At 69.2% G+C, this 25,520-nt stretch overlaps 4 protein-coding genes across 8 annotated transcripts; 2 read left to right on the top strand and 2 right to left on the bottom strand.

Moving 5' to 3' along the window:
- The first annotated feature begins 479 nt into the window (after positions 1-479).
- ATG101 (autophagy related 101) lies at positions 480-2,473 on the top strand. The gene is made up of 3 exons (XM_061361803.1): positions 480-718; positions 841-1,129; positions 1,828-2,473. Exons 1-3 carry the CDS (start codon positions 702-704, stop codon positions 2,230-2,232), a joined length of 711 nt encoding a protein of 236 aa, XP_061217787.1. The 5' UTR covers positions 480-701; the 3' UTR covers positions 2,233-2,473.
- Positions 2,474-3,976: 1,503 nt separating this feature from the next.
- On the bottom strand, positions 3,977-15,254 carry FMNL3 (formin like 3). 5 transcript variants are annotated; one of them, XM_061361786.1, is made up of 27 exons: positions 15,016-15,254; positions 13,009-13,092; positions 12,822-12,902; positions 12,660-12,736; positions 11,686-11,769; positions 11,181-11,330; positions 10,004-10,112; positions 9,839-9,915; positions 9,651-9,744; positions 9,432-9,506; positions 9,242-9,352; positions 9,018-9,167; positions 8,825-8,926; positions 8,502-8,754; positions 8,292-8,360; positions 8,049-8,173; positions 7,773-7,975; positions 6,871-7,105; positions 6,722-6,790; positions 6,560-6,640; positions 6,344-6,473; positions 6,105-6,265; positions 5,586-5,687; positions 5,412-5,501; positions 5,209-5,320; positions 5,020-5,117; positions 3,977-4,334 (listed from the first exon to the last, which is right to left on the bottom strand). In XM_061361786.1, the coding sequence occupies exons 1-26, from the start codon at positions 15,163-15,165 to the stop codon at positions 5,026-5,028; spliced, it is 3,066 nt and encodes a 1,021-aa protein (XP_061217770.1). In that variant the 5' UTR covers positions 15,166-15,254; the 3' UTR covers positions 3,977-4,334; positions 5,020-5,025. The 5 variants fall into 5 exon arrangements, with proteins under 5 accessions (XP_061217770.1, XP_061217772.1, XP_061217771.1 ...); XM_061361788.1 differs by having other exon boundaries at positions 9,018-9,164; XM_061361787.1 differs by having other exon boundaries at positions 12,660-12,733.
- Positions 15,255-15,522: 268 nt separating this feature from the next.
- Positions 15,523-18,353, top strand: TMBIM6 (transmembrane BAX inhibitor motif containing 6). The gene is made up of 10 exons (XM_061361802.1): positions 15,523-15,632; positions 16,193-16,293; positions 16,372-16,480; positions 16,575-16,695; positions 16,787-16,835; positions 16,912-17,009; positions 17,089-17,168; positions 17,421-17,521; positions 17,668-17,740; positions 17,830-18,353. The coding sequence occupies exons 1-10, from the start codon at positions 15,567-15,569 to the stop codon at positions 17,851-17,853; spliced, it is 822 nt and encodes a 273-aa protein (XP_061217786.1). The 5' UTR covers positions 15,523-15,566; the 3' UTR covers positions 17,854-18,353.
- Positions 18,354-18,447: 94 nt separating this feature from the next.
- Positions 18,448-22,967, bottom strand: NCKAP5L (NCK associated protein 5 like). The gene is made up of 11 exons (XM_061361792.1): positions 22,780-22,967; positions 22,438-22,506; positions 22,304-22,342; positions 22,106-22,225; positions 21,921-22,022; positions 19,978-21,683; positions 19,751-19,904; positions 19,587-19,665; positions 19,204-19,491; positions 18,952-19,091; positions 18,448-18,856 (listed from the first exon to the last, which is right to left on the bottom strand). Exons 1-11 carry the CDS (start codon positions 22,864-22,866, stop codon positions 18,626-18,628), a joined length of 3,015 nt encoding a protein of 1,004 aa, XP_061217776.1. The 5' UTR covers positions 22,867-22,967; the 3' UTR covers positions 18,448-18,625.
- Between the last annotated feature and the right edge of the window lie 2,553 nt (positions 22,968-25,520).

Genomic DNA, 25,520 nt, shown 5'->3' with positions numbered 1-25,520 from the left:
GTGTGACTACACAGGCACGGGTGGCCTGGTGCCAACGTGCCCTGTGCCTGTGTCCTCCTGTCCCTGCTCCCCCATGTCCATCCATCCTCCTTGTCCCTGTGTCCCCATGTCCCTGTCTCCAGCATCCCCTCTGCCCCGTGTCCCCATATTCCTCTGTTCCCCTGTCTCTGGTGTCCCCCATGCCCCTATTTCCGTGTGTCCTGGTGTCCCCATGTCCCTAGGGTCCCATGTCCGTCTGTCCCCGCGTTCCCCAGGTCCTCACACTGCTGTTCCCACGTCCTGTGTCCCTGTGTCCTCTCCTCGTCCCCCATGGCGTGTCCCTGTCCCCATCCTGGGGGGGGGTCACCGGGGGTCATGGGGGTGCGCCAGCTCCGCTGCAGTCCCTCCTCCAGCCCAGGGGGCGCTGTGAGGACGTGTGCCGCTCTGCGCCGCGGTGGGCCCAGCTCTGTGGCGCATCTCTCCGGAACGAACCAAGCGGGAAGCAGCGGAGAGGGGGAGCCGCGGAACGGGGGCAGCGATTCCGCCGCCGGGGCCGCACCGAGCCGGGGAGCGCTACCGAGAAGCACAGAGTTAACAATGAGAGGTGCAGAGTGAGGAAACACGGCTTCTACTGCGGGGTGCGCTGACACCTTGGTCGATGGCGTGTTCTGCCCCCCCCCATCGCAGATGGGCTGCTCCACTTCCCTCCTCCCTGCGGTCAGATGGTCGGGCCCGGGCGGTGAGTGCGGGGTCGGGGCCAGGGGAGAGGCTGAGGGGGCCGGGGGCGAGCGGGGTGGGGGGGACCCCGGGGGTGGGTGCCGGGGGTGGGTACGGGCACAACGAGGCTCTCCCGGCCCGCAGGACCCGGTGCTGTGGCCCCCCTCGAGCCGGCCCCGCCATGAACTGCCGCGCCGAGGTGCTGGAGGTGTCGGTGGAGGCCCGGCAGGTGGAGGAGGCGATGCTGGCCGTGCTGCACACGGTCCTGCTGCACCGCAGCACCGGCAAGTTCCACTACAAGAAGGAGGGCACCTACTCCATCGGAACCGTGGGCACGCAGGACGTGGACTGCGACTTCATCGACTTCGCCTACGTCCGGGTCTCCTCCGAGGAGCTGGACCGGGCCCTGCGCAAGGCGGTGGGGGAGTTCAAGGTAAGGGGGGCCCGCGGGGATACAGCAGGAGCTCAGGGAAAGGGGGTCCCATGGGGATAAAGCAGGAGCTCAGGTAAAGGGGGTTCCATGGGGACAAAGCAGGAGCTCGGGTAAAGGGGGTTCCATGGGGATAAAGCAGGAGCTCAGGTAAAGGGGGTTCCATGGGGACAAAGCAGGAGCTCAGGTAAAGGGGGTTCCATGGAGATAAAGCATATGCTCAGGTAAAGGAGGTCCCATGGGGATAAAGCAGGAGCTCAGGGAAAGGGGGTTCCATGGGGATAAAGCCGGAGCTCAGGTAAAGGGGGTTCCATGGAGATAAAGCATATGCTCAAGTAAAGGGGGTTCCATGGGGATAAAGCAGGAGCTCAGGTAAAGGGGGTTCCATGGGGATAAAGCATATGCTCAGGTAAAGGGGGTTCCATGGGGATAAAGCATATGCTCAGGTAAAGGGGGTTCCATGGGGATAAAGCAGGAGCTCAGGTAAAGGGGGTTCCATGGGGATAAAGTAGGAGCTCAGGTAAAGGGGGTTCCATGGGGATAAAGCAGGAGCTCAGGTAAAGGGGGTTCCATGGGGATAAAGTAGGAGCTCAGGTAAAGGGGGGTCCCATGGAGACAAAGCAGGAGCTCGGGGCTGGGTCTACAGTGGCAAGGGCTTTCCTTGCCCCCTCCTTAAGCGGGGCCGTGTGCTGTCCCTGCAGGATGCGCTGCGCAGCTCAGGCAGCGATGGGATGGGGCAGATCTCCCTGGAGTTCTACCAGAAGAAGAAGTCGCGTTGGCCCTTCTCGGACGAGTGCATCCCCTGGGAGCTGTGGACCATCAAGGTGAACGTGGTGAACCTGGCCAACGAGCAGGAGCGGCAGATCTGCCGCGAGAAGGTGGGCGAGAAGCTCTGCGAGAAGATCATCAACATCGTGGAGGTGATGAACCGCCACGAGTACCTGCCCAAGATGCCCACGCAGTCGGAGGTGGACAACGTCTTCGACACCAGCCTGAAGGACGTGCAGCCCTACCTCTACAAGATCTCCTACCAGATCACGGACACGCTGGGCACCTCGGTCACCACCACCATGCGCCGCCTCATCAAGGACACTCTGGCCCTGTAGGTGCCACCAAGGCAGCTTCGCCTGCCCCTGGCTCTTTGGGACCTCGGATCCCTCCTCTTCACCTCCTGAAAGCCTCTGCCAGGAGCTGGACTTGGCCTGGGCCTTAATTGAGGGTTGCTGCTTGTTTGTTTTGCACCAGGGCCGCTTGCCCGGCCTGGAGAACCGGCTCTGCAGCTCCCAGCCTGGCTGAGGGCTGCTGGCTCTGCACTGGGAGCTGGGGTGGCATCCGAACCCCGGCCAGCCCTGCTCTCCAGCCCCCCCTGTGCGGCACAGCCAGCGCTGTCCCTGCCTGTCCCCTGGGGTGGCACCCCCAGGGACGAGCTGCTGCCCCCGCGGGGGCAACAATAAAGAGTTTCTCCTTTCCTATGGAGTCTGCTCCTGTCCTGGCAGTCAGTGGGGTCCCCCTGCTCCCCCCCCCATCCCCATCCCATCCCATCCCCAGGGAGAGGAGATCCCCCGGGTGCACCCAAGGGATGGGTCAGTGCCTGCATCACCAAGGGGGGGTCAAAGCCGCTTCCTTCCCCCTGGTGCTGGGCTCTGCGGGGGGGCCCCGCGGGTGATGAAGGCGGTCCCTGACATCACTTAAACCCTCCCCGTCTGTCACTGCCACCACTCTGCTCCCAGGAGGAGGAGGAGGAGATGCTGAACTCCACACTGGCCCAGACCAGTGCCTGGGGGGTGGCTGAGGCCGCCCAGATCGCCCTTGTCCTGGTGCTTGGTGTCACCATCGCCTTGGCCCTCCTCTTCCTCGGCTGTAACCTGCTGCTGAGAGCCGAGCCCCTGGCGGCCCCCCCGGCCCAGGCCGAGCGGCGCCCATCCCATGAGGAGGCTCCCGAGGGCACGGAGGGATCCGTCTGACCCCATGGATGGACACAGGGACCCCGCTGAGCCCCATGGATGGACACAGGGACCCCACTGAGCCCCATGGATGGACACAGGGACCCCACTGAGCCCCATGGATGGACACAGGGACCCCGCTGAGCCCCATGGATGGACACAGGGACCCCCTGGCCCCATGATGACACAGGGACCCCACTGAGCCCCATGGATGGACACAGGGACCCCGCTGAGCCCCATGGATGGACACAGGGACCCTGCTGAGCCCCATGGATGGACACAGGGATGCAGGGATGGACAAGGGACCGCAGCAGCTTCACCCACAGCACCACCAATGAAGCAGGACGGCGCCAGGGACTTGTGCTCATGGATTAGAAGGGTCCTGGGCCGGGTCCGGATGCGGCCCTGGGCGCGGCGGTGCTGGTAATCCCCTGGGGGGATTAAGGGAAACTTTTATTCCCTGTTGTCAGGGTTAATCCTTGGGCTGGGCCCTGCCCTGGGGGCTGGTTCTGCCCCACTGTGCTGGGGGGGTGGATCTGGGGCTGCATCCTGCCCTTCCCAGCCCCTTGTATCCCAATGGTGGAGATGCTGGAGCCTCATCCTTTGGCCCCAGTGATGCTCAGGCCATATCCTGTCCTTCCATCCCCTTTTCCCTTTGCTCCCAAAGCCCCCCCAGCCTTAAACTGTTCCCAGTTCCCCCCCGCTGCCAGCACTGGGTGCACTGGGACCACCTCAAGTGAGGTGGGTGATGGGGGGCGCTTCTCCCTCCCTTCAATCCCCTATATTTAATAGCACCCCACTATTTAAGGATCTCATCCCTGCATGTATGTGCCCCCCCCAGACATGGGGTTCCCATCATGGGGTTTCTCCCCAAACCCCCGCTGTGCCCCCCCCAAGCAGGAAGCAGCCATGTAAAAGTCTCCGTATATTTCACATGTACAAAAAGTCACTGGGGGGGGGGTGGGATTGGATGGGGGGGGCTGGGGTGGGGGAGGGGGCACCATCCTGCCACTCCCCCCCCCCCAGCCTGGCTTTGGTCCCTTTTCTTTGGCGATTAGTGTTCACATCTGTGGTCAAAGTGACGAGCGCGGGGGGGGGTGCCCTGTGGTCCCCATGGGGAGTTGTGGGGGAGAACCCCAATGGGGTGGGGGCACCCCCAGGGGTCAACTTGGCCCCAGTGCAGCTGGGAGGGGTCCAGATAGTGCCCCCCCATCCAATGCTGGGGTCCAGGCCCTGCCACAGCTACAGCCGGATCCACCTGTGGGCTGAGAGGGGAAGGGGCTGTGTCAGGGGCTGAGGCACCGGCTGGGATCCAGTGAGGACCAGGATCCAGTATAGCACTGGGATCCCGTGTAGCACCAGGATCCAGTATAGCACCAAGATCCTGCACCAGGACCCCATATAGCATCGGCATCCTCTGCTGGCATCCAGTATTGCACCAGGATCCAGTATTGCACCAGGATCCAGTATAGCACTGGGAACCTGCACTGGGATCCAGTATAGCACCAGGATCCAGCGCCAAGGTCCCGGTGCCAGAACCGAGCTGGGATCTGGTGCTGGGATTGAGCCTTGCGCTGGGATCTGGTACCAGGACCCGAGGGGCACCCCGGGGTGACGGCATGCGGGGAGGGGGCGTGCAGGAGGGGGCATGCGGGGCGGGGGGGGGCTCAGTGGTACCGAGGGGGTCTCGGCGGTACCGGTGGGGCTCAGCAGTACCGGGGGGGCTCGGCGGTACCAGGGGCTCAGCGGTACCGGGGGGGCTCGGTGGTACCGGAGGGGGGCTCAGCGGTACCAGGGAGGGCTTGGTGGTACTGGAGGGGTTCGGTGGTACCGGGGGCTCGGCGGTACCGGAGGGGCTCGGTGGTACCGGGGGGGCTCGGCGGTACCGGGGGGGCTCTGCAGTACCGGGGGGGCTCTGCAGTACCGGGGGGGCTCGCTGTGCCGCAGTACCTGGCGCTAACAGTTGGACTCGTCGTGATGCGCCGGGTCGCAGAAGAAGCGGGACCCGCGCTTGGCCGTGCGGGCGGTGAAGGGGACGCTCTTCAGCGCTGGGAGGGGGGGGGGCACACGGATACATCAGCCCCGGGGCTCGGCGGTACCGGGGGGGGGGGGGCGGGCCGGGGGCGGCAGGGGCCGTACCGGTAATGATGTCCTCGATGGTGCCATCTTTGCCCTCGTAGACCGGGCGATGGTCCTTGGCCTGGCGCCGCCGCAGCTCCGCGATCAGCTCCTGCTGCTGCCACTTGTTGCGCTGGGGGGGGGGGCACAGGTTTGGGGGTGCACGGGATGGGGGGGGGTTCCCCTTTGCACCAGGGGAACTGGTGTCCTCCCCCCGCGCTCACCTTCTCCTGCTTCTTGGCCTCCTGCGCCAGCAGCTTCTCCCGCATCACCTCCTCCTGCTTCTTCCGCATCTCGTTCTCCTGCTCCGCATCCTGCCGGAGCCAGGGGGGGTCATGGGGACGTCCCCTCCCCTGTGCACAGCCCCCGCCCCGGGGCAGCTCCCGGCCCAGCCTCACCTTATAGGAGCGGATGAAGCGGACAAAGACCGGGAAGAAGACGGACGGGGGGGTGGTCTTGGGGCTCTCGCCGAAGTACCGCACCACGGTGTTGTAGGCGTCCTGGAGCGGGGACCGGGACAGCGCTGGCACATGAGGGGTGCACAAAGGGTGCGCAAGGGGCAGACAAGGGGTGCATGAGGGGAGCACAAGGGGTGCACAAGGGGAGTACAAGGGCAGACAAGGGGTGCATGAGGGGAGCACAAGGGGAGTACAAGGGCAGACAAGGGGTGCATGAGGGGAGCACAAGGGGAGTACAAGGGCAGACAAGGGGTGCATGAGGGGTACACAAGGGGCACAGAAGGGGAGCACAAGGGGTGCAACAAGGGGAGCACAAGGGATGAACAAGGGGCACACAAGGGGTGCAACAAGGGGATCACAAGGGGTACACAATGGACACACAAGGGGTGCAACAAGGGGCACACAAGGGGATAACAAGGGGATCACAGGGGGCGCACAAGGGGTCTTGAAGGGCCTCACCTCGGCCGTGCGCGCATCCCGCTGCAGCCGCTCCAGTTTGCCCTCGCTGCTGGCCAGAAACCCGCGCAGGACACTGTGCTCGTGCAGCCCGCACTCGCGCCGCAGCAGCTCCATGCCCCGGCCCAGCTCCTTCACGTCCAGCAGCACGTTCTCCAGGGACACTGCGGGGACACGGGGCCGGGCTCAGGGCACGCACGGGGGGTGCTCGGGGGGGGTTTGGGGTGCGGGATGGGGGGTACCTGCAGCCGCCTTCTCCACAAAGTGCAGCTCCTGCCAGAAGGTCGCCAGCTCCGGGTACTTCTCCCGCACCGTCAGCGCGATGAAGTGCAGCAGCGTCATCTTCCTGTCCGTCGATTTGGTGTCCAGGAGCTGCCGGAGGATGCGGGATGGGGGGCTCAGAGCTGGGGATCCCCGCGCTGCCCGCTCTAGGATGGGGGAATCCCAGCGCTGCCCACCAGGTCCAGGCTCTGCAGCTTGAAGCCGTAGACAGCGCCGCGCTTGCTGCTGTTCATGTAGTTGCCCAGTGCCAGGATGATCTGCAGGGACCCAGCAGGAAAAGGGGGTCAGCCAGGAGCAGGATATGGGACAGCGAGGATGGAGGGCAGGATCCAACCCACCTCCAACATGTGCTTGAGCTTCTGGGATGACTTAACAGAGGCTGAGGCCGCGATGATGGCATTGAGCTGCTGCAGGGGGACGGGAGCGGGGTCAGTGGGGTCCCGTTGGGTGCACCCATGGGCACAAAGCCCCCGTCCCCGGCGCGTACCGGTGTGAGCATCTGGAGGTTGTCGGTGAAGTTGCCGAGGAAGGCCATGATGGCCATGCGCTGCGGCAGCCGCTCCACCTTGCTGAAGTGCAGCATGAAGCGGTCCTCGTCCGCCAGCTCCTCCAGCGGCTTCCGCTCGCGCTCGTACTGGCGCAGCGCCTTCGCCTCCGCCTCCGTGGGCAGGAACCGCATCAGGCACTCCACAAAGTCCACCGGCAGCGTCGCCAGGTCGAACCTGCGCCCAGTGCACCCCGACAGGAGGCATTGCAACCAACCATCCCCACTGCACCCCAACCATCCCCAGTGCATACCAACCATCCCCACTGCACCCCAACCATCCCCCTGCACCCCAACCATCCCCATTGCACCCCAACCATCCCACCAACCACCGCATCCCAACCATCCCCAGTGCATCCCAACCATCCCCACTGCACCCCAACCATCCCCCTGCACCCCAACCATCCCCAGTGCATCCCAACCATCCCCAGTGCATACCAACCATCCCCCTGCATCCCAACCATCCCCAGTGCATCCCACCCATCCCCAGTGCATCCCAACCATCCCCCTGCACCCCAACCATCCCCCTGCACCCCAACCATCCCCACTGCACCCCAACCATCCCCCTGCACCCCAACCATCCCCAGTGCACCCCAACCATCCCCAGTGCATCCCAACCATCCCCATTGCACCCCAACCATCCCCTGCACCCCAACCATTCCCATTGCATCCCAACCATCCCCCTGCATCCCAACCATCCCCCTGCAACCCAACCATCCCCCTGCACTGCATCCAACCATCCCCCTGCACCCAACATCCCCTGCATCCCAACCATCCCCCTGCACCCCAACCATCCCCAGTGCATCCCAACCATCCCCCCTTGCCCCTGCTGCCCCCCCACACACGTGTGGATGGCCCTGCAGATCTCCTCGGTGCTTCGGCCGGCCTTGCGCAGGGTGATGGCCAGGTTCTTGGCACGGTTGGCCTCCAGCAGCGTCACTTTGCTCGCCGCCTTCTGCGCTCCCTTGCTCTTGGCACACACCAGGTCGAGCGCCGGCCCCTGTGCCTTGGTCTTGAACAGCTCCTCGAAGCGCTCCAGGTCCAGGTCCTGGTGGGGTGAGGAGGGGGCTCAGAGGGGGCAGCGGTGGTGGCACCGCTGGGGGGGGGGGGTCCCAGCTCACCTCCAGCACCCGCTCATCATCCAGTTCACTGAACACGGTCCCGCTGATCTGGTTGGGCTTCAGTGCGGTCCAGTTGAAGACGGGCAGCCGGAACTTGGTCTTGATGGGCTTCTTGATGCGGATGGCTGCAGTGGGGCAGGAGCCACCTCAGCCCCCCCTTCTGCCCCCCCCGGTGCCACCCCTTCCTTGGCCACTGCAACCCCGGCACCTTGAGACCCCATTGCCCCCATGGTCCCCACATACCCGAGAGCCCCACAGTGAGCGCGATGGAGGGTGAAGCCCCGGGCAGTGGCGGTGCTGGGGGGCACTTCCCTGTGAAAAGAGGGGAGGGTGAGGCCTCGTCCCCCTGTTTCGGGTGCCCCCATCCTCAGGAGCCGCCCTTCGGAGCCTCCCTCCCCATCGCGGGGATGCTGCAACCCCGGTGCCCGGTTCGGGCTCTCCCCACGGACTCACCGGGCAGCGGGGGGGCGGGGGGCGGCAGGGGGGGTGCAGGCGGCGGCAGGGGAGGCGCGGGCTCGGCGGGGGGCAGAACGGGGACCCTCGGGGTGTCCCCCGGGGGCTCGGGCAGGGGCTGGGGCAGGGGTGGGGCCTCGGTGCCCGGCGCCGGGGGCGGCTCGGAGCCGTAGCGCCGCCGGAACGCTTCGTCCTTCTCCTGGATGAGGCGCCGCAGGGTGCGCACTTGGTGGCTCGTGTGCTCGTAGGTCTCCTGCAGGGGGAGGGGGTCAGGACCGCGGGGGGGGCCGGACACCCCCCCCCATCATGGACCCCCCCCTCACCTTGACCACCTCCAGCTCCTTCTCCCGCTGCAGCAGCTGCTTCTCCAGCTCCGCCACCCGCATCATGTTCTCGTTCTCCAGGTCCAGCAGCTTCTCCGTTAGCTGCGGGGGGGGGCATGGATGTGACACCAGCACCGGGACCCCCCCCTCCATTGTCACCACAGCCAGGACCCGTGTCCCTGTGCTCACGTACATGGGAGAGATGCTCCTCCAGCTCCTCCACCTTCTCCAGCGCCACGTTCTTGGTCTCGGCGTCCTCCAGCAGCCCCCCCACGTCAAAGACGTTGTCCAGGTACGCTTGGATCTGCACCTGCAGCTTCTCGCTCTCCGTGTGCCTCGACTTCTGCAGGCATCGGGGCGGCGTCAGGGATTGGGGAGGGGGGGTCCATCAGGGATCCCCCTCTGGCCCCCTCATACCTGCAGGAACTCCTCCAGCCCCAGCTTGGTGAACTCATACTGGAGATGGACGCGGAAGTTCATGTCCTCCACCGAGTGCACCACGATGTTGATGAACTGCATGCAGGCGACCTGCAGGCAGGGCTGGTGTCACCGAGGCCACCCCAGCATCCCATTCCATCCCATCCCGTCCCACAGACCGGTGTCCCACCATGAAGTCGATGCTGCTGTCCTCATTGCGGAAGTAGTCCATCAGCCGCTCAAAGCGGTGCTTCTCCTTGCAGACCTGAGCAGGCAGCAGATATGAGGTGAATGTGGAGCTCCCCCCACCCCAGTCACGGGCCCCCATCCCCTGGATCCTGGTCCTCACTCCCAGCCTGATCCTGGTGTTCCCAGTGCCCCCACCCCAGCCTGGTCCCACTTCCAGTACCTCCTTGAAGTTGTCGAAGGCAGCCAAAATGATCTCGTGGCCACCCCTCACCAAGCAGACGGCTGCCAACAGCTCCAGTACCAGCGCCTTCATCCTGGGGCAGAGCCACACCGTCACCATCATCACCACCACGCTATCACCGTCACACTGGCACCAGGGATGTCCCCATTGCCAGACCCCCCCCTTACCTCGGGTTCTTGTTATTGAGGCTCAGAGCGATCTCATTAACAGCATGGGGATGGGACATGACCAGGTTGAAGCCGTACTGTGGGGACGGAGCAGGGATGGCGTTAGCGGCACCGGCACGGCGGCGATGGTTGCACCAGGGGCGTGCGTGTCCCCTGCCCCGGTACCTGGTAGTTCATGATGGCCCGGAGGCACATGATGCAGAGGTGGACGTCATCCTTCTGGCTCACCAGGCGCGAGTTCTTGAGCGCCCTGCGGCTCGGCAGCGTCCCGTAGCTGGGGGCGGGACACGGGGCGGCGGTGAGCGGGACCCTGGCAGCGGGGCTGCACCGGAGCCGTGGGACCATGGCGGGGACAGCGCGGCTTCGGGAGGGGGAGAGGCAGAGAGAAGCAACCGGAGGGCGAGAAGGCCGGCGCCGGCAGCCGGTACTTACCGGCAGAGAGAGAGAGAGAGCAGAGCCAGAGGGGACAGGGGGGCCCGGGCCTGGAAGCAGAGACGGGGCGAGTTACCCCGGGGCAGAGCCAGAGCTGGGGCGAGCGGAGGCAGTGGCACAGGGACAGGGACGGCAGCGGCACACGCGGGGCAGTGCAGGATGTGGCACGGGTGGCACCGGGCACGGCACAGGCAAGGTACAGGGTGCACCGTGGGCAATGTGTGGCACAGGGCATGGTGGTGGTGCTGGCACAGGGCACACACCATGGCAGGATGATGCAGGGCACAGGGCATACACGAGTGAAGGATGGTGTTGTATGGCACAGGGCACACGCTATGGCAGGATAATGCATGGCACAAGGCAGGATGGTGCATGGCACAGGGCATGCACCAGTGCAGAATGATGCATGGCACAAGGCACACACCATGGCAGGATGGTGCATGGCACAAGGCACACATCAGTGGAGGATGATGCATGGCACAGAGCACACACCAGTACAGGATGGTGCATGGCACAAGGCACACATCAGTGGAGGATGATGCATGGCACAAAGCACACACCAGTGGAGGATGATGCATGGCACAGAGCACACACCAGTGCAGGATGGTGCATGGCACAGAGCACACACCAGTACAGGATGGTGCATGGCACAGAGCACACACCAGTGCAGGATGGTGCATGGCACAGAGCACACACCAGTGCAGGATGGTGCATGGCACAGGGCACACACCAGTGCAGGATGGTGCATGGCACAGGGCACACATTGGTGGAGGATGATGCATGGCACAGGGCACACATCAGTGCAGGATGATGCATGGCACAGAGCACACATCAGTGCAGGATGGCACAAGGCACACACCATGGCAGAGCATGGCACTGGCAGGACCCACCGGCCGCGGTGGGTACGTACCGTAGGGCACTCTGGCGAGCGGAGCGGGCGATGCTGCTGCCGAAGGGCACGGGCAGAGCGCTGGGGGGCTGCAGATCCTCGATGGACCTGCTCCAGGCGCGCAGCTTCTCCAGCGCGCCGTCCTCACCTTCCAGCCCCTCAAAATCCAACCTGGCACACGGGGAACGGACGGGAGCACACAGGAAAGGGGGCACATGGGGAAGGGGGTACACAGGGATGGAGCACAGAGGGAAGGGGGCACACAGGGATGGAGCACACAGGGATGGAGCACACGGCTTTGGCGCAAAGCAGCAGCAGCCACCGCAGCAAGCGCTGAAGCGGGTGGCAGCAGCGGAGCAGGGGGAGGCGCAAGGAGGGCCCCAGGACCCCCAGCCCGGGTGGGCAGGATGGGGACGAGCATCTCGTGTCCCTCCAGACCCCATGGTGCTGATCAGGGGCTGATAGGAGGGAATTGCCATGTGGCACCCCCCAGCATCCCAAGCTCCCCCCACAGCACCCCACTCACATGACGGCGCACTGGGCGAAGGACAGGTAGTTCACCAGCACATCCAGCCCCTTGTTCTCATCATTGAGGAACTCACGCACCCACCTACAGCATCGAGCACCCATCAGAGCCCAGTGGAGCTGGGGACTCCCCCACTCCCGCTGTGATCCCCTCATCACCACCATAGGGAACCCAGCACAGGGGGGTGCTGAGGGGGTGTCCCGGGCTCAGCGGCCGTTGCAGCCCCCTTGGCTATCAGCGGTTCCAGCCCCGGGGAGCTTTATCTGTTGGCTGCAGGGCAGGGAGGGTTCGGGCCCGCGGGAAGCTGAGCTGGGAGCTGGGGGAGAGCACCCCGGGGTGGGATGGGGCACTTGGGGTGCCCTCGGAAGGGCGTTGGGATGCAAGGGATGGGCACATGGGGAGCGGGTCCGTGTGCACAGGGAGAGGCTGCACCCCGGGGGGCTGGATGTGAATGCAAGGCCTCAGGGGACCCCACGCCTGCCTGCGCCCTCCCCGTTCCCTGCCTGCAGCCCGTGAGTCAGGCAGCGGTGGGAGCTGGGGGGGGGCTCCCGGGGGCCGCCCCTTTCCTGCCGGCGCCAGCCCCTCGCCCCAGCGCGTTTCCTGTCTCCGGCTGCTGCTATTTTCGGGCCGTGGTTGGGGAAGAGCCGAAAGCCGCTGCCGCGCTGGGGCCGGTGGCGGGGCTCAGCCCCCGCCCGTGCACGAGCGGCCCCGCGGACCCCCGGTAACGGAGCCCCCCCCCCTCCCGGTGCCCGGAGCAGCTCCCACACGGGGCGGCACCGGCGGCACCCGCCTGCAGCATCCGCTCCCGCGACCTGCGGCGGCAGCGCGGGTCCCGCGGCACGGCCGGGGCAGGAACCGGAGCAGTTCCTGCAGCGCCTCCGGCTTCCCCTGCAGCTGCGGCTCTGCCGGGCCGGGACCACGCACACCCCCCCCACCGCGGACTCCAATGAACCCCCCCGGGAGCCCGGACTCACCCGATGTGGTTTGTCCTCAGGCTGATCTCCAGCTCCCGCAGGACCTTGGTGGACTCCTGCACCCTCCTCCTGAACTTCTGGGGGCAGAGCAAGGCTGAGCCGGCCCCCCCCGGCTCCTGAGGCCTCCTGAGCCCCCCCAAGACCCCCTCTGCAGCCCCTCACCTTCCTCGTGACGCCCGGCTCCAGGAAGCTCCGTAGCTTCTGGATGTAGGCATGGGGGGGGCTCTTGACCTGGAACCGCTCCTGGAGAGGACACGGGGGTGTTGGTGGCACCAGAACGGCAGCAGAGCCTCCCATAGCCCCCCATGGACCTGCCATGGACCCGCCATTGCCCCTCATAGCCCCCAACCTGGTCGCAGATGAGGTCCCACTTCTTCTCGTTGTCGTACTGCCGCAGGAGCCGAGCTTTATCCGGGGGCAGGTTCATGGAGCTCTGGGGCAAAAGGGGGGATGTCACTCCTGGGGGACATGGGGACACTGCCACCCGCTGAGGACACAGCCAAGGACCCTGGCACTGGGAAGCCCATGGGGACAGCGGTGTGGCACAGGGATAGTGGCACAAGCAGCAGTGTGACACGGTGACAGCAGTGCCACCAGGGCCAGGCGCCAGCCACCGGCTGCACCAAATCTCGCGCATCCTTCCTGTCTGCTCCCGCTTCCTTGCCGCAGAACCACAGCCTCTGGTCCCTGAGCGCGGTGCCCAGGGCACCGGGCATCTCGATGGTGGGGACCGGGACAGGGACACGAGGCATCTCCCGGACCAGCAAGGACACAAACGGGATGCTCCGGCGGCAAACGGGGGTGCGGGATGGCGCTGTCCTGGCGATGCCACCCCGGAGGCGGGAGGTGCCGTTACCGGGATCCGGTCACCGCCGCAGCCGGGTGATGTCTTCGCTCCACCCGCTCCATGGCAGCTAAAATTATCCCTCCCTGGTCCCCCTCCGGGCCCCGCGAGCAGCAGGAAACCGGGACAACGCCTGGGCGAGGCCGGGCACCCCTGGGCAGGGGACAGCGCCGGGGGGGGTGGCACCGGCACCACCACCACGGGGACCCCCAAAACGTGAGCGCTGCCCCCGTCCCCAAAGGGCCCCGCTATTGGCACACGGCGAGCACCGGTAAAACGGGGCCCCAGGGGACACCCCGGGGCTGGTGGAGGGGACGAGCAGGGGCCCCCGCCGGGGGCACCGGGGGCGGCTTTGAAGCGCAGCCGCCCTCACCGGCATTCCCGCCGCTCGCTTCCTGCCTTTGTGGTGGGAGCGGGGCCGCTCCCGGCCGGGCACTTCCTCCGCCACCGCCCCCCCGCACCGGGGACCCCCCCTCGGTTGAATGAGCCCCCCCCCCGGGAGACCATCCCGGGACACCGGGGCTGGATCGTCCCCGGCTACCGGCGCTGCAGCCCCAGCCCGTGAGGAGCAACCGGGACCGGGGGAGGGGGAAAACGACAGCACCGGGGTCCCCCAGTGCCACCCCCCAAAGTGCCAGATTCCCCCCCCGCCATCGGCCTCGCCCGGCAGGATGCGCCCCCCCCGCCACCGGCCCCACCGGGACCGGCTCCCGCATCCGCCCCGCGTGGGACGTGGGGACCCGCAATGGGTTCCCCTGGCACGGGGGTGCCGGTGACCTCCCGGTACCCCCCGCTTCCTGCTCCCAGGGCCACGCTCGGTATTTCCTGGCCGGCCGTGGCTTCTGCCACCACCGGGAGCCCTCGGTGTCACCCGGCCCGGGTGGCCCTGCCGCCGCCTCCCATCCCTGCGGACCGGTAACCGGGAACGCGGTGCCCTCCGTGACAGCGGCGCTGCCGGGGTTACCGCAGAGACGGCCCCGGTACCGGGTGGCACCGCAGCCTTGGCCGGTGACCGCAGCGCGGAGGCCACCGCCCCGGCCGGGATTGCGGCACCGGGACCGCGCAGGGACCCGCACCCAGCCGCGTCCGCAGCCTCGACGGGACCTTCCCGGCAGCAAGCCCCGGATACCGAGGGCCTCCCCCGCTGGCACCGGGAGCGGCGTCACCCCCCGGGGGTGTCCCGGGACGGGCTCCCCCCCCCCCCCGCGGCCGCTGCCCACCCCCGCGGCACCGGCGCTGCCCGCCCGCCCCCGGCTCCTCCTGGCGCCGGTGCCCGCCCGCAGCCGGACGCCGGGAGGGGAGCGCGGCGCGGGGGGGGTTCGTCCCCGGCGGGCGCAACGGGAGGGGTCGCGGGTAGGGGCGGACCGGGAGGGAGCGGCGGGACCCGGAGGAGGAGCCCCGGGGACCGGGAACGGAGCTCGGGGAAAGCGCAATGGAGAACGGGGCGGGGAGAACGGGGAACTTGAGGGGCGCAGCAGGCGCCCGGGGCCGCGGCGGGGATCGGGGTCTCACCAGCACCAGGGCGAAGCGCTCCTCCAGCTCGCAGGGCTCCGGCATCGGCATCTTGCCCGGGGCCAGCAGCCCGGGCCCCCCCGGCGCCGCCGCCGCCGCTCCCGGTCCCCGGGGCAGCGCCTCCCCGTCCGCGCTCTCCACGTTCCCCATCCCCGGCCCAGGCACCGGGGGGCGGCGGGGGAGGCTCTGCCCGTCGCGTCCGGCCGCCACCGCCTCCCGGACCCGCCCCGCCCCGCCCGGCCCCGCCCCGGCCCGGAGAGCGGCTGCGCCGCCAGGGGGCGCGAAAGGACGGGCAGGCTAACGGCGGCTCCACCGGGGGGCGCTCAAGAGGAACGGCATCCAGTGGGGAGGTACCGATTGGCTCGGCGACGGCTACGCCGGCCAATGAGCGTCGCGCTTCTGTGCGGGGGAGGCGGTGTGTGACCAACTGCCGCTCTCGGGCGCGGCCGGCCGCCAATGAGCGTCAGCCGCTCCTCGCCCCGCCTCACCCCCGGGGGCGGTTGTTAGCCAATAGAACGAAGCGGAGGGCGGGCCTGGGGGCGCGCTGGCCAATGAGCTGCGGAGGCGTGGCGGACTGGGGACCGTTCGAGGCCTGGCACGGACGCGGAGCCGCGCAGGTGAGGGCGGCGGCGGCGGCGGCGCGGGGGGCCCCAGTGGGGCGCGGGGGGTAGGCACCGGGCAGCGCCCGCCCGAAGGGGCCGCAGGGGGGTAGGGGGGGTCCCGGCGGCTCCCACCCCTCCAAGGCCCTCACCGGGGGGGCCTGGCCCAGCCTCGGCCGCTCCTGCGCCCCCCCCCAGGCCCCGCGGCCTGGTCCCGGCGGTGCCGGGTCCAGGAGGGCACCGGGATGGGGGGCTCCGGGTGCGGGTCCCGGTTCCGCATCGGGCGGGGACGGCACCGTCGAAACCGAAAGGGCCCCGGCCCTGGGCCCTGCCCCGGTGCCGCCCCCCTGCTGTGGGGCAGGCGGAGGCCGCTGAGCACTGCGGAGCCCCCCGGGGGCCCCGTTACGGGGCTCAAAGCCGCTTCCCAGCTGTCGGCAGCTTCCGGGGGGGCCGGCCCTCCCCGGGACACCCTCAAGGCCCCGCAGAGCTTGCACCAGCTCCTGGGGGCGTCCCCCTTGGCTCCTTTATCCCTGTGAGGGCTCCAATGGGGTCCCCCTGACCCAGCGCTCCCCCTGCAGCTTGATCCCAGCCCAGCGGCCGGCGGCCCCCCCCTGCCCGGCGCCATGAACGTCTTCGACCGCAGCATCAACTTGGACGCGCTCTTCAAGTTCTCCCACATGTGAGTAAATTGGGGGGGATTCGGGGGGGGGGTTCCCTCCTGCCAGCCCCTCACTGTCCCCCCCCCCATCGCCTGCAGCTCGGCGTCCACCCAGGAGCATCTCAAGAGGGTCTACGCCAGCTTCGCCCTCTGCATGTTGGTGGCGGCCGTGGGGGCGTACGTCAATGCAGTGACCCACCTCTTCCAGGTGAGTGCCCGTGGGGCGCCACTGGCCCCCCCCCCAGCTCGCACCCCCTCTGCACGGTGCGATGCTGGGTGCCCGTCTGCCTCTCACCCCACAGCTGAGCCTCCTGACGGGCCTGGGCGCGCTGGGGCTCATGATGTGGCTCACGGCCACCCCGCACAGCCGCGACACCGAGCGCAAGAGGCTGGGGATGCTGGCGGGCTTCGCCTTCCTCACCGGTGGGTGGCACCGGCGACCCCCCCAGGGCCCCGTGGGGAGCGGGGCTGAGAGCCCCGAATGGCTCCGGTGACGCCCGCCTCTGTCTTGCAGGCATCAACCTGGGGCCGCTGCTGCAGATGTGCATCTCCATCAACCCCAGGTAGGAGCAGCCCCCCCGCTCCCGGTGCCCCCCCATTGCCCCCCACGCCCCATTCACCCCTTGCTCTCTCCCCCAGCATCATCCCCACCGCCTTCCTGGGCACCGCCACCATCTTCACCTGCTTCTCGCTGAGTGCCCTGTATGCCCGGCGCCGCAGCTTCCTCTACTTGGGAGGTGAGAAGGACCAGGGGGGGTCTGGGGGCTCCCCACGGCAGGGCAGGGCCAGGCCTCACTCCCTGCCTTTTCCCTGCAGGATTCCTGCTCTCCGGCCTCACCCTGATGCTTCTCTCCTCCCTGGTTAACGCCTTCATGGGATCCACTTGGCTCTTCACGGTGAGTGAGGTCCCTTCTGCCTGCCAGGAGCCCCTCATAGGATGGATGGATGAACGGATGGATAGATGATGGACAGATGGGTGGATGGATGATGGAAGGATGGATGATGGACAGATGGGTGGATGGATGATGGAAGGATGGATGATGGATGGGCAGATGGACAGATAGATGGATGGATGATGGACGGGTGAACAGATGGATGGACATCAGCTCCCATCTACTCCTATCTAATATCTCCATTTCTTCCCACAGGCCAACCTCTACCTGGGGCTGATGATCATGTGCGGCTTCGTGCTCTTTGACACGCAGCTCATCATTGAGAAGGCGGAGAGCGGGGACAAGGATTACATCTGGTGGGTGCTGGGGGGATGCAGGATGGATGGGATGGGATGGGATGGGATGGGATGGGATGGGATGGGATGGGATGGGATGGGATGGGATGAGATGGGATGAGATGGGATGGGACAGCCCCCCCTGATCTCATCCCCCCATCCCATAGGCACTGCGTCGATCTCTTCCTGGACTTTGTCAACATCTTCCGGGAGCTGCTCATGATCCTGGGCATGACCGAGGTGGGTGATGGGGCCTGGGCATGGCCTCGGGGGGACAAACCCACCCCTCGGAGCCCCCCAGTGCCCAACCGCCCCCTTTCCTCCCGCAGAACAAGAAGAAGGAGAAGAAGTGAAGCGGCTCCAGGCTGAAGTGGAGCCGTCCCCCTCTCATTCCCACCCCATCCCCATCCCTGTCCCCATCCCACCCATCCCCGTTCCCTCTGGTCCATTCCAGGGTTGCGCTTTGCTGCTGTGAGCAGCCGGAAGCTTTCGCCTCTGTGGGTTTTTCTCTTGTTCAAGCTTTTCTTTGATTAGAAACCGGCCAATTTGTGGATCCTGCTGGAATTTGGCTCTCCCCAAACCCCCATTTCCCACCTCCCCCCCCCCGCCCTTATCCCAGGTCCCGTATCCCACAGCTGACACGTTCCGGAGCTTTCCAGAGTCACCGTGACCCCGCGGTACCCGGGATGGGTGGGGGGGGCGGCGGGACCTGCCTGCAGCCAGATTCTCCTTTAGTGCCAAGAAATCCAACGGGAAGGCAGCGGCGGGGCCGGCGCGATCCCGATCCTGCCGCCGCCTCTCTTTGTACACCAGGATGATTCAATAAACGCTCAGAATGGAACCCTCAGCCCCATCCCCGTGTCCATCCCTGTGTCCATCCCGCGGGCAGAGACCACAGCGGCTGCACAAGGACTATATAAATAAACGGGGGGGGGGCACGAGGGGGGGGCATCTTTATTGAGTTAAAAACCCGGCGGCGGGGGCTGTACACGGCGATAGCACCATTGGAGACAACCGGGTGATGGGGGGGGGGTAACGGGGCACCGGGACCCCCCCATCCCGGGTACCGGGGAGCAGGGCCTGGGGGGGCTGTGGAAGACGAGCGAGCGCGGCCGGGGGGGGGGCTCAGCCCTGGCTGCCGCAGGAGGAGAGGCTGTCATAGAGGGAGTCACTGAGCGACTCCGAGTGCTCCAGCCCGGGGGGGCCGCGGCCCCCGTCCCGCGACGCCGCCTCGGTGCTGCCCTCGTCCCCCACGTCCGAGGCGCTCGGGGTGCGGCTGCTGCTGGCGCTGAGGGCGGGCGGCAGCGGCGCCTCCGGGGACGCCCCTCGGTGCGCGGCGGGGCTGCAGGCGGGCGCCTGCGGGGAGGGGAACGGCGCGGTCAGTGATGGCCCCCCCCGCTTCCCATCGGTACCAATCGCACCGCGTTCCCCCCCCCTTCCCCTCCCGTTACCAGTGGGGGCCGGTGCAGCCCCTCCAGCCCCGCCGCGGGGCACAGGAAGGGGTCGGCGGCGCCGCAGGCTTTGGCGTTGGGGAAGGTCCAGTTCTTGCTTTGCTGGACGCGCCGCGGCTTCCCCGCATCGGCACCGGCGTCTGGGGGAGGGAACAACGGAACTGGGGGGCGGTGCGCTCTGCAGGGCCTCCCCATGACTCCCAATGGGGCGCTGAGCACCCCCCCACATAGCACCTTGTCCCCACCGCTGACCTGGGGGCCCGGCGCGGTGGCCCGGGGTGGCCGGGGGCCGGCAGGTCGGGGTGCTCCGGTGTTTGGGGGGCACCAGCAGCTCCTCGGCGCTCGGAACCTCCCGCTCCAGCGTCCGGGCCTTGCGTGGAACCTTGGTGCTGGCCGGTGGCCGCCCCGGTACGGCCCCAGGGGGCAGCGGCTCGGGGCGGCCCCGCGGCTTTGGGGTGCTCTTAGCGGGAACCCCCCCATAGTCAGGGGGCGGGAAGGTCCCGATCCCGCTGTCCAGTGTCCGCGTCAGTGACCCACAGGCTGCAGGCACAAGGGGAGAAGGAATCAGTGCGGGGCGGGGGTGTCCATCCTGGTGCCCCCCATCCCGCCCTATCCCACCCCCGGCGCCCCCTCACCGGCGAAGTGCTGCGACGTCCCCGACTCAGACAAGCTCTCATCCGAGGGCAGCTCGTCCCGGAGCCCCACATCCGGCACCTATGGGGAGATGCGGAGGGTGAGCAGCTGCGGGGGGGGGGCGATGGGGAAGGGGTGTAGGGCCTGGGGGGGGGGGGATCCTCACCTTGTCGGGGGCCTCCCGCAGGTGCCCCACGATGCCGTTGCGGGGCGGGCGGCAGAGCCGGGGGTCTTTGGCGTCGGGGGGGACCCTCCGGAGGTCGCAGAGCTCCCGCTTGTGCTCCAGGCGGCTCTCGTAGGGCGCGTCCTTCCCGTCCACCCTGTGGAGCGCACAGCGTGGGGCGGGCACCCCGGACCCCCGCACCCCCCCCCCGCCCCGCAGCGGGCACTGACCGGTCCAGGAGCTGCTGCATGAAGGTCTCAGCCGTCACCTCCTGGTACAGCACCGGGAGGGGCCCGGGGCCGCGGGGGGCGCCGCGGGGCCGCCCCTTCTCCAGCGCCAGCCCCTGCAGGAACGCGTGCTCCTCCCGCAGCGCCTTGCGCAGGTCCTCGGCCTTCTCCATCAGCTTCGAGATGTTGAGGCTCTCGGCCTCCAGCTTCCGAGCCGCCAGCTTCACCTCGCGGCGCAGCGGGGCCGGGGTCCCGGCCCACTCCCGCCCGCGGCCGCCGTCCCCGCGGCGGCTCAGCGCCGGCAGCTTGCTCCGCCGCAGCCCGAACCAGCTGGCCAAGCCCCCGGCCGCCTTCCCCTTGGCCTCGGCCGCCGGCGCCCGCTCCTGCCCCTGCAGCCGCAGCACGTTCTCCTCGATGCCCTTCATCACCTTTTCCTCGATGGCCGAGTGCGCGGGGGCGCCCGGCAGCGGGCCCGGACAGGGGGGCTCGGGGGCCGCGGGTGCTTTATGGGGCCCCGCCGCCGCTTTGGCTCCCGCCGGCTCCTCGCCCCGCGGGGCTTTGCCGGCGCCCGCCTTGGTGGGCAGCTTCGTGGGGCTGCCGTGGGGGCTGCGGGGGGCTTTGGAAGGGGGCGCCGGGGGGGCCCGCGGTGGGGTCCTGCCGCCGGGGGGGCGCCCCTTGCCCCCCGCCTTGCCGGGCTCCCCCATGGAGCCGGAGGAGTAGCACCGCGCCAGGGGCTCCCCGGCGTGCACCGGCTCGGGGTGCTTCAGGCTGCCCCCCAAGCCCCCCCCTCGGGACGGGGGGCGCAGCTCAGCCCCATGGCCCCGCTCCGGCCGGCCCGGGCCGGGGGGCTCCCGGCCTTCAGCCCCCCGCAGCTTGCCCAGGGCCGCCAGGCGCTCCTTGAAGGGGAGGTAGCCGGGCTCGGGGGGCTTCTTGCCGGGGCGCCGGGACGGGGCCGAGCCCCCCGTGCCCCTGCGGGTGCATGGGGGCGAAGCTGCCGCCCGCTCGGCGCCGGCCGCGGGGCCCGGGGGCTGCTCGGCCGCCTCGTAGGGCCGGGCCGGGGGGAGGACGGGGGCCTTGGGGGAGCCGGGCTCGGGGGGGGCATCGGGGGAGGCGGCTCTGGGGGGGGCCTCGGGGTTGCCGCTGCGACACGGGATCCTGGAGGCCGGAGCGAGCTGCGGGCTGAGGCGCAGCCCCGCGGGGGGGGGCGGCAGCTTCAGCACCTTGGGGGGCGAGGGCAGCGCGTTCGGGGCCCCCCCGGCCGACAGCGGCGCGAAGCCCCCCTCGGGGCTCTCCTCACCCGGGCCGCAGAGCCCCAGGAAGGACGCGGGAAGCTCCCCTCCGCGCCGCTGTCGGGGGCCGCCCCCGAGCGCTTCCCCGTTGCGGCGGCAGCAGCCGGGCTCCCCCCGCAGCAGCCGCTCGGCCAAGGCGCTGAGCCCCAGGCGCTCGTCCGGGGAGGAGCAGGGGCTGCCCTCGGCCCCCCGCCACCCGCCGGCAGCCCCCGGCGCCCGCAGCGGGCACAGGGCCCAGGCCGGGGCTGAGCAGGGCTCGGGGGAGCCGGGGGAGGCCGGGGGGGGGCCCAGCAGCGGGTCCGACTCCTCCAGCTTGCGCAGCACCTCCAGGATCTGCGCTTTCTTCTTGAAGAAGGGGGAGAGGGCGTCCAGGGGCGCGGGGCTGAGCCCGGGGCTGCCCGACGGCACCGGCGGCATCACCTGCAGGGGCCGGGCACCGTCACCCCCCCGTGCTGGGGATGGGGGTACAAGGGGCAGATGGGCCTGGAAAGGGCGATGCCACGGCTCAAGGCTGGGGACACCGGAGGGGAGGACACCATGGACCCCAAAAAGGGGGGGGTACCACGGGCTGGGGGAGCCATAATTGCGGGCAAGGCAATAGCAGGAGCTTGGGGAGGGGTAGAACGGGACGGGGGGGTCCGAGCCGCTGGTACCCACCTCTGGCAGCAGGAGGCAGCACCCGGGGGACAGCGGGGGGGGCGGCTGCTCGGCACAGCCCGGCTCGGGGCTGCTGGGGTCCTCCAGGGGCAGCGGCAGCAGCTGGAGGAGGAGGTGGCACCGGGTTAGGTTTGGGGGGGAGGCTTTGCCCTGTGTGTGCGGTCCCCCCCCAGCCCCGGCCCTACCTGGGGCAAGGACCCGGCCGAGAGCTGCAGCTTCTGCTGGAAGAGGTCGCTGAGCGCCTGGTTCTGCCGCTCCAGCTCAAAGACTCGCTTCTTCAGCTTGATGCACTCCTCCCGCAGGTCCTGATGGGGCGGGATGGGGAGGGATGAGCCAGGAGCCCCCCGTGTCCCCCCCTTAACACCCCCCCCCCCGACACCCACCTTCTGGTTGAGCAGCGCCTGCACCACGTGGTTGGCGACCTGGGGAGCAGAGGGGGGAGCCTGGTGAGGGCCCAGGCAGCCCCGTGCCCAGCACACGCGTGTTCACGCGTGTCCCATGCGCGTCCCCGAGATACCTCGTCCAGGCAGCGCTCGTACGTCTCCCGCTGGTTCTCATTGGCCTGGGCCAGGGCTGAGTTCTCTGCCTGGGGACAGCGGGGACAGCTCAGGGGGTGCCCCCCCAGCACCTCGGGCCCTGCTTTTGGGGTCTCCTCCTCTGTCCCCCCTCCCTGGGTCCTTGGTGTCCCCATCCTTGAGCCACGGCAGCGCCATTGCCAGGCCCAGGCCCAGGGCAGGTGATGGACGAGGACCCCCCCATCCTCTGCCCGGTGGGACGGGTGTCCCGGGCGGCAGGGAGGCGCTGCCCTGCCCCGCGGTGCCCTGGGCACTGGCTCCCGGCGGTCCCGGCCCCTCCGCACCTCCAGCTCCCGCAGCCGCTGCAGCAGCTCATGGCTGGTGCCCGTCTCGCTCCCGGCTCCCGGCGCCTCGGCCACGCTCTCCGACATTGCGGGCTGCGGGGGGACAAGCACCGGGCCGGGCTCCCCGCGTCCTCGCTCGGGGCTCCCCCGCGGCGTCACCTGCCCGGGAGAACGGCGCTGAGGGGGGGGAACGGGGCCTTGGGGAGCCCCGGCGCTGAGCCCCGACCCCACCGGTACCCGGAGCCCCTCCCGGGCGCGCAGGGGCGCTGGGACCAGCCCCGGTCCCCGCACACGGGGATGTGCAGCAGCCCCGCGGCCCGCACCGGGACCAGCCCCGGCGCACCGGGATGTGCAGCCTCCCCCCCCCCCCCCCGAGGGGCTGGCACCGGAACGCGCAGCACCCGGTGCACAGGACCCCGGGTGCAGATGGGCCCCCCCATCCCGGTGCCGCACACCCCGCTCCCACCGGGGCTCCCCCCGCCGCCGGTGCCGCTCGCCTCGGAACAGGCACCGGCCCCGGGTACCGGCCCCGCGCACTCACGCCCGCGGCTCCCGGCAGCGCCTCTCGACCCCGTTCAGCGCGGCCCCGGGGTCGGTCCCGGCGGCAGCGGAGGCTCCATCCCGGCCCGGCCGCGCTATTGTTGGGAGGCGGCGGCCACGGCTCCGCCTTCCCGCCGCGGCCGGGGAGGAGCCGGGGCCGCCACCGCCTCCGGTGCGCGGCTCCGCCAGCGCCGGCCCCGAGGAACCGGCGCGGGGGGGACCGGGGCAGCGGGGACCGGAGGCAGAGGAAGCACCGGGTACCCCCGGGGGTAAAAGACGCCCCATGGAGAGGGACGCCCTTGGAGCACGCCTTGGACGAGGACCCCCGGAGCCTGAGGACCCCTCGGGGTGTCGCCGGGGCTCCAGGCAGGGACCCCGCACCCCAACGAACGGGACCTGGCTCCGGGCTCACCCCAGCTCCGCCGCCTCTTCCCAAGCAACGCACCGAGAACAGCGAAACCACCGGAGCCTCCGGGCCCGCTCGGGGCACGGGCACGGGGGGCCCTGTGCGATGCTCCCCGCGCCCCCACCGAGCCCCATCCGGTCACCCCAACCCCTTGGCCCGGGTGACCTCGGCCTCACCCCGCGGGTGCCGCCGGTCCCTGCACGGCAGCACCGGGTCCCCTCGCTCGTGCTGCCCCCGTGTCCCCCCCCGGTAGGTCCCGGTGGTGCCCGCGGCTGCCCCGGCGCAGGAAGCGGCCGCGGCTCCGGCTGCGTCACGGGGGGAAGTGAGGCTCCGTCTGGAGGGGAAGAGCAGCCCGGCCTCCCCCTCCCCCCGAGCCACAACCGGGGGTCCCCATAGAGGGACGCTGCTGCCGGTCCCTGTCCCAGCACGGGGGCACCCAGAGCCCGGGCTGTGGCCCCATGGGTGGCTTTGGCTTGGCCCACACTGGGGTCATGGGGGTGACAGCCCCGAGTGCCCGCAGCCCCCCTGGGTTGCTCCGGGACGCGCTGGGGACAGCCCGGGGACAGGAGGATGCGCCGGGGACAGCAAGGACACCCCAGGGACAGGCGGGATGAGGCAGATACAGCCCTGGGGCAGCAGGGCCGTGCTGAGGACACATTGGACATCCCAGGGACACTGAGGACAACCGGGATGCACTGGAGACACTGGGGACAACCGGGATGCACTGGAGACACTGGGGACAACCGGGATGCACTGGAGACACTGGGGACAACTGGGATGCAGTGGGGACAGAGGGGATGCAGTGGGGAGAGCAGGATGTGGTAGAGACAACTGGGATGCCGTGGGGACACTGGGGACAGCAGGGATGCAGAGGGGACAATTGGGATGCAGTGGAGACACTGGGGACAGTCGGGATGCACTGGGGACAGCAGGAGGTGGTGGGGACAATTGGGATGCAGTGGGGACTCTGAGGACAGCAGCGATGCAGTGGGGACACTGAGGACAACCAGGATATATGAGGGACAGCAGGATGTGGTGGGGACAGTTGGGATGCACTGGGGACAACCAGGATACACTGGGTACAGCCAGAATGCAGAGGGGACAACTGGGGACAACTAGGATACACTGGGGACAGCAGGAGCACACTGGGGACAACTGGGATGCAGTGGGAACAGCAGGGATGCAGTGAGGACCCTGGAAACAACCGGGATTCAGAGGGGACAACCAGGATGCAGTGGGAACCCTGGGGACAGCAGGAGCACACTGGAGACAGCAGGGATGCAGGGGGGACCAGTGTGGGATGGAGGAGCACAGTGGGGGCCGCACCGGGGACAGGGGCAAAGCCGGGCTCAGCCGCCTCGTACCGGGACCCCCTGGAGTGTTCGGGGGGCACCAACCGGGGACACGGGGGGGGGGGGCCGGGACACCCCGCGCCGCTCCCCCCGGTCCCCGCCCCACAGCGCGGCCTCCCCGGGACCCCCCCCCCCCCCCGCCGCGGCGTGACCGGACTCACCGGGGGCTACGGCGGGGCGGCGGCGCGGGGCGGCATGGCCGGGAGCGGGGCTGGCGGCCGCGATGACGTCATGGCTCCACCGGGCCGGCTCCGCCCTGCGCCCCCGCCGCAGCCAATCCGCGCCCGGAGGCGGGCCCCGGTGCCGCCACCGCCTCCCACGGCGGGGACCGGAGATGCCCCCCACCCCCCCCCCCCCCCATCACACCCGGTTGCAGGACACGGACACGGCTTCCGAGCTCCATCGCTTTATTGCGGGGTTCCCCACGGAGCCCCCCCCCCCCC

The sequence above is a fragment of the Neopsephotus bourkii genome, unplaced genomic scaffold (assembly GCF_033783945.1).
Source record: "Neopsephotus bourkii isolate Nb327-2 ecotype Australia unplaced genomic scaffold, CSIRO-AGI_Nbou_v1 NB_1063, whole genome shotgun sequence".
Classification (NCBI taxonomy): domain Eukaryota; kingdom Metazoa; phylum Chordata; class Aves; order Psittaciformes; family Psittacidae; genus Neopsephotus; species Neopsephotus bourkii.
This window is presented reverse-complemented; position numbering and strand designations above follow the sequence as displayed.

Bases quoted from the DNA above. Each gene is read 5' to 3' on its own strand.
- ATG101 (XM_061361803.1), top strand. The intron at 1,130-1,827 runs GTAAGGGGGGCC...CTGTCCCTGCAG, and splicing joins AGGCGGTGGGGGAGTTCAAG to GATGCGCTGCGCAGCTCAGG.
- FMNL3 (XM_061361786.1), bottom strand. From the start codon at position 15,165: ATGGGGAACGTGGAGAGCGCGGACGGGGAGGCGCTGCCCCGGGGACCG. The intron at 7,106-7,772 runs GTGTGTGGGGGG...CACTGGGCGCAG, and splicing joins ATCTGCAGGGCCATCCACAC to GTTCGACCTGGCGACGCTGC. The intron at 6,266-6,343 runs GTACCCCCCATC...GTGTCCCCGCAG, and splicing joins TGTGGAGAAGGCGGCTGCAG to TGTCCCTGGAGAACGTGCTG.
- TMBIM6 (XM_061361802.1), top strand. From the start codon at position 15,567: ATGAGCTGCGGAGGCGTGGCGGACTGGGGACCGTTCGAGGCCTGGCAC. The intron at 16,696-16,786 runs GTGGGTGGCACC...TCTGTCTTGCAG, and splicing joins GGGCTTCGCCTTCCTCACCG to GCATCAACCTGGGGCCGCTG. The intron at 17,741-17,829 runs GTGGGTGATGGG...TTCCTCCCGCAG, and splicing joins TGATCCTGGGCATGACCGAG to AACAAGAAGAAGGAGAAGAA.
- NCKAP5L (XM_061361792.1), bottom strand. From the start codon at position 22,866: ATGTCGGAGAGCGTGGCCGAGGCGCCGGGAGCCGGGAGCGAGACGGGC. The intron at 22,226-22,303 runs GTGGGTGTCGGG...CCGCCCCATCAG, and splicing joins AGGCGCTGCTCAACCAGAAG to GACCTGCGGGAGGAGTGCAT. The intron at 19,492-19,586 runs GTGAGGGGGCGC...TTGTGCCTGCAG, and splicing joins GACGTCGCAGCACTTCGCCG to CCTGTGGGTCACTGACGCGG.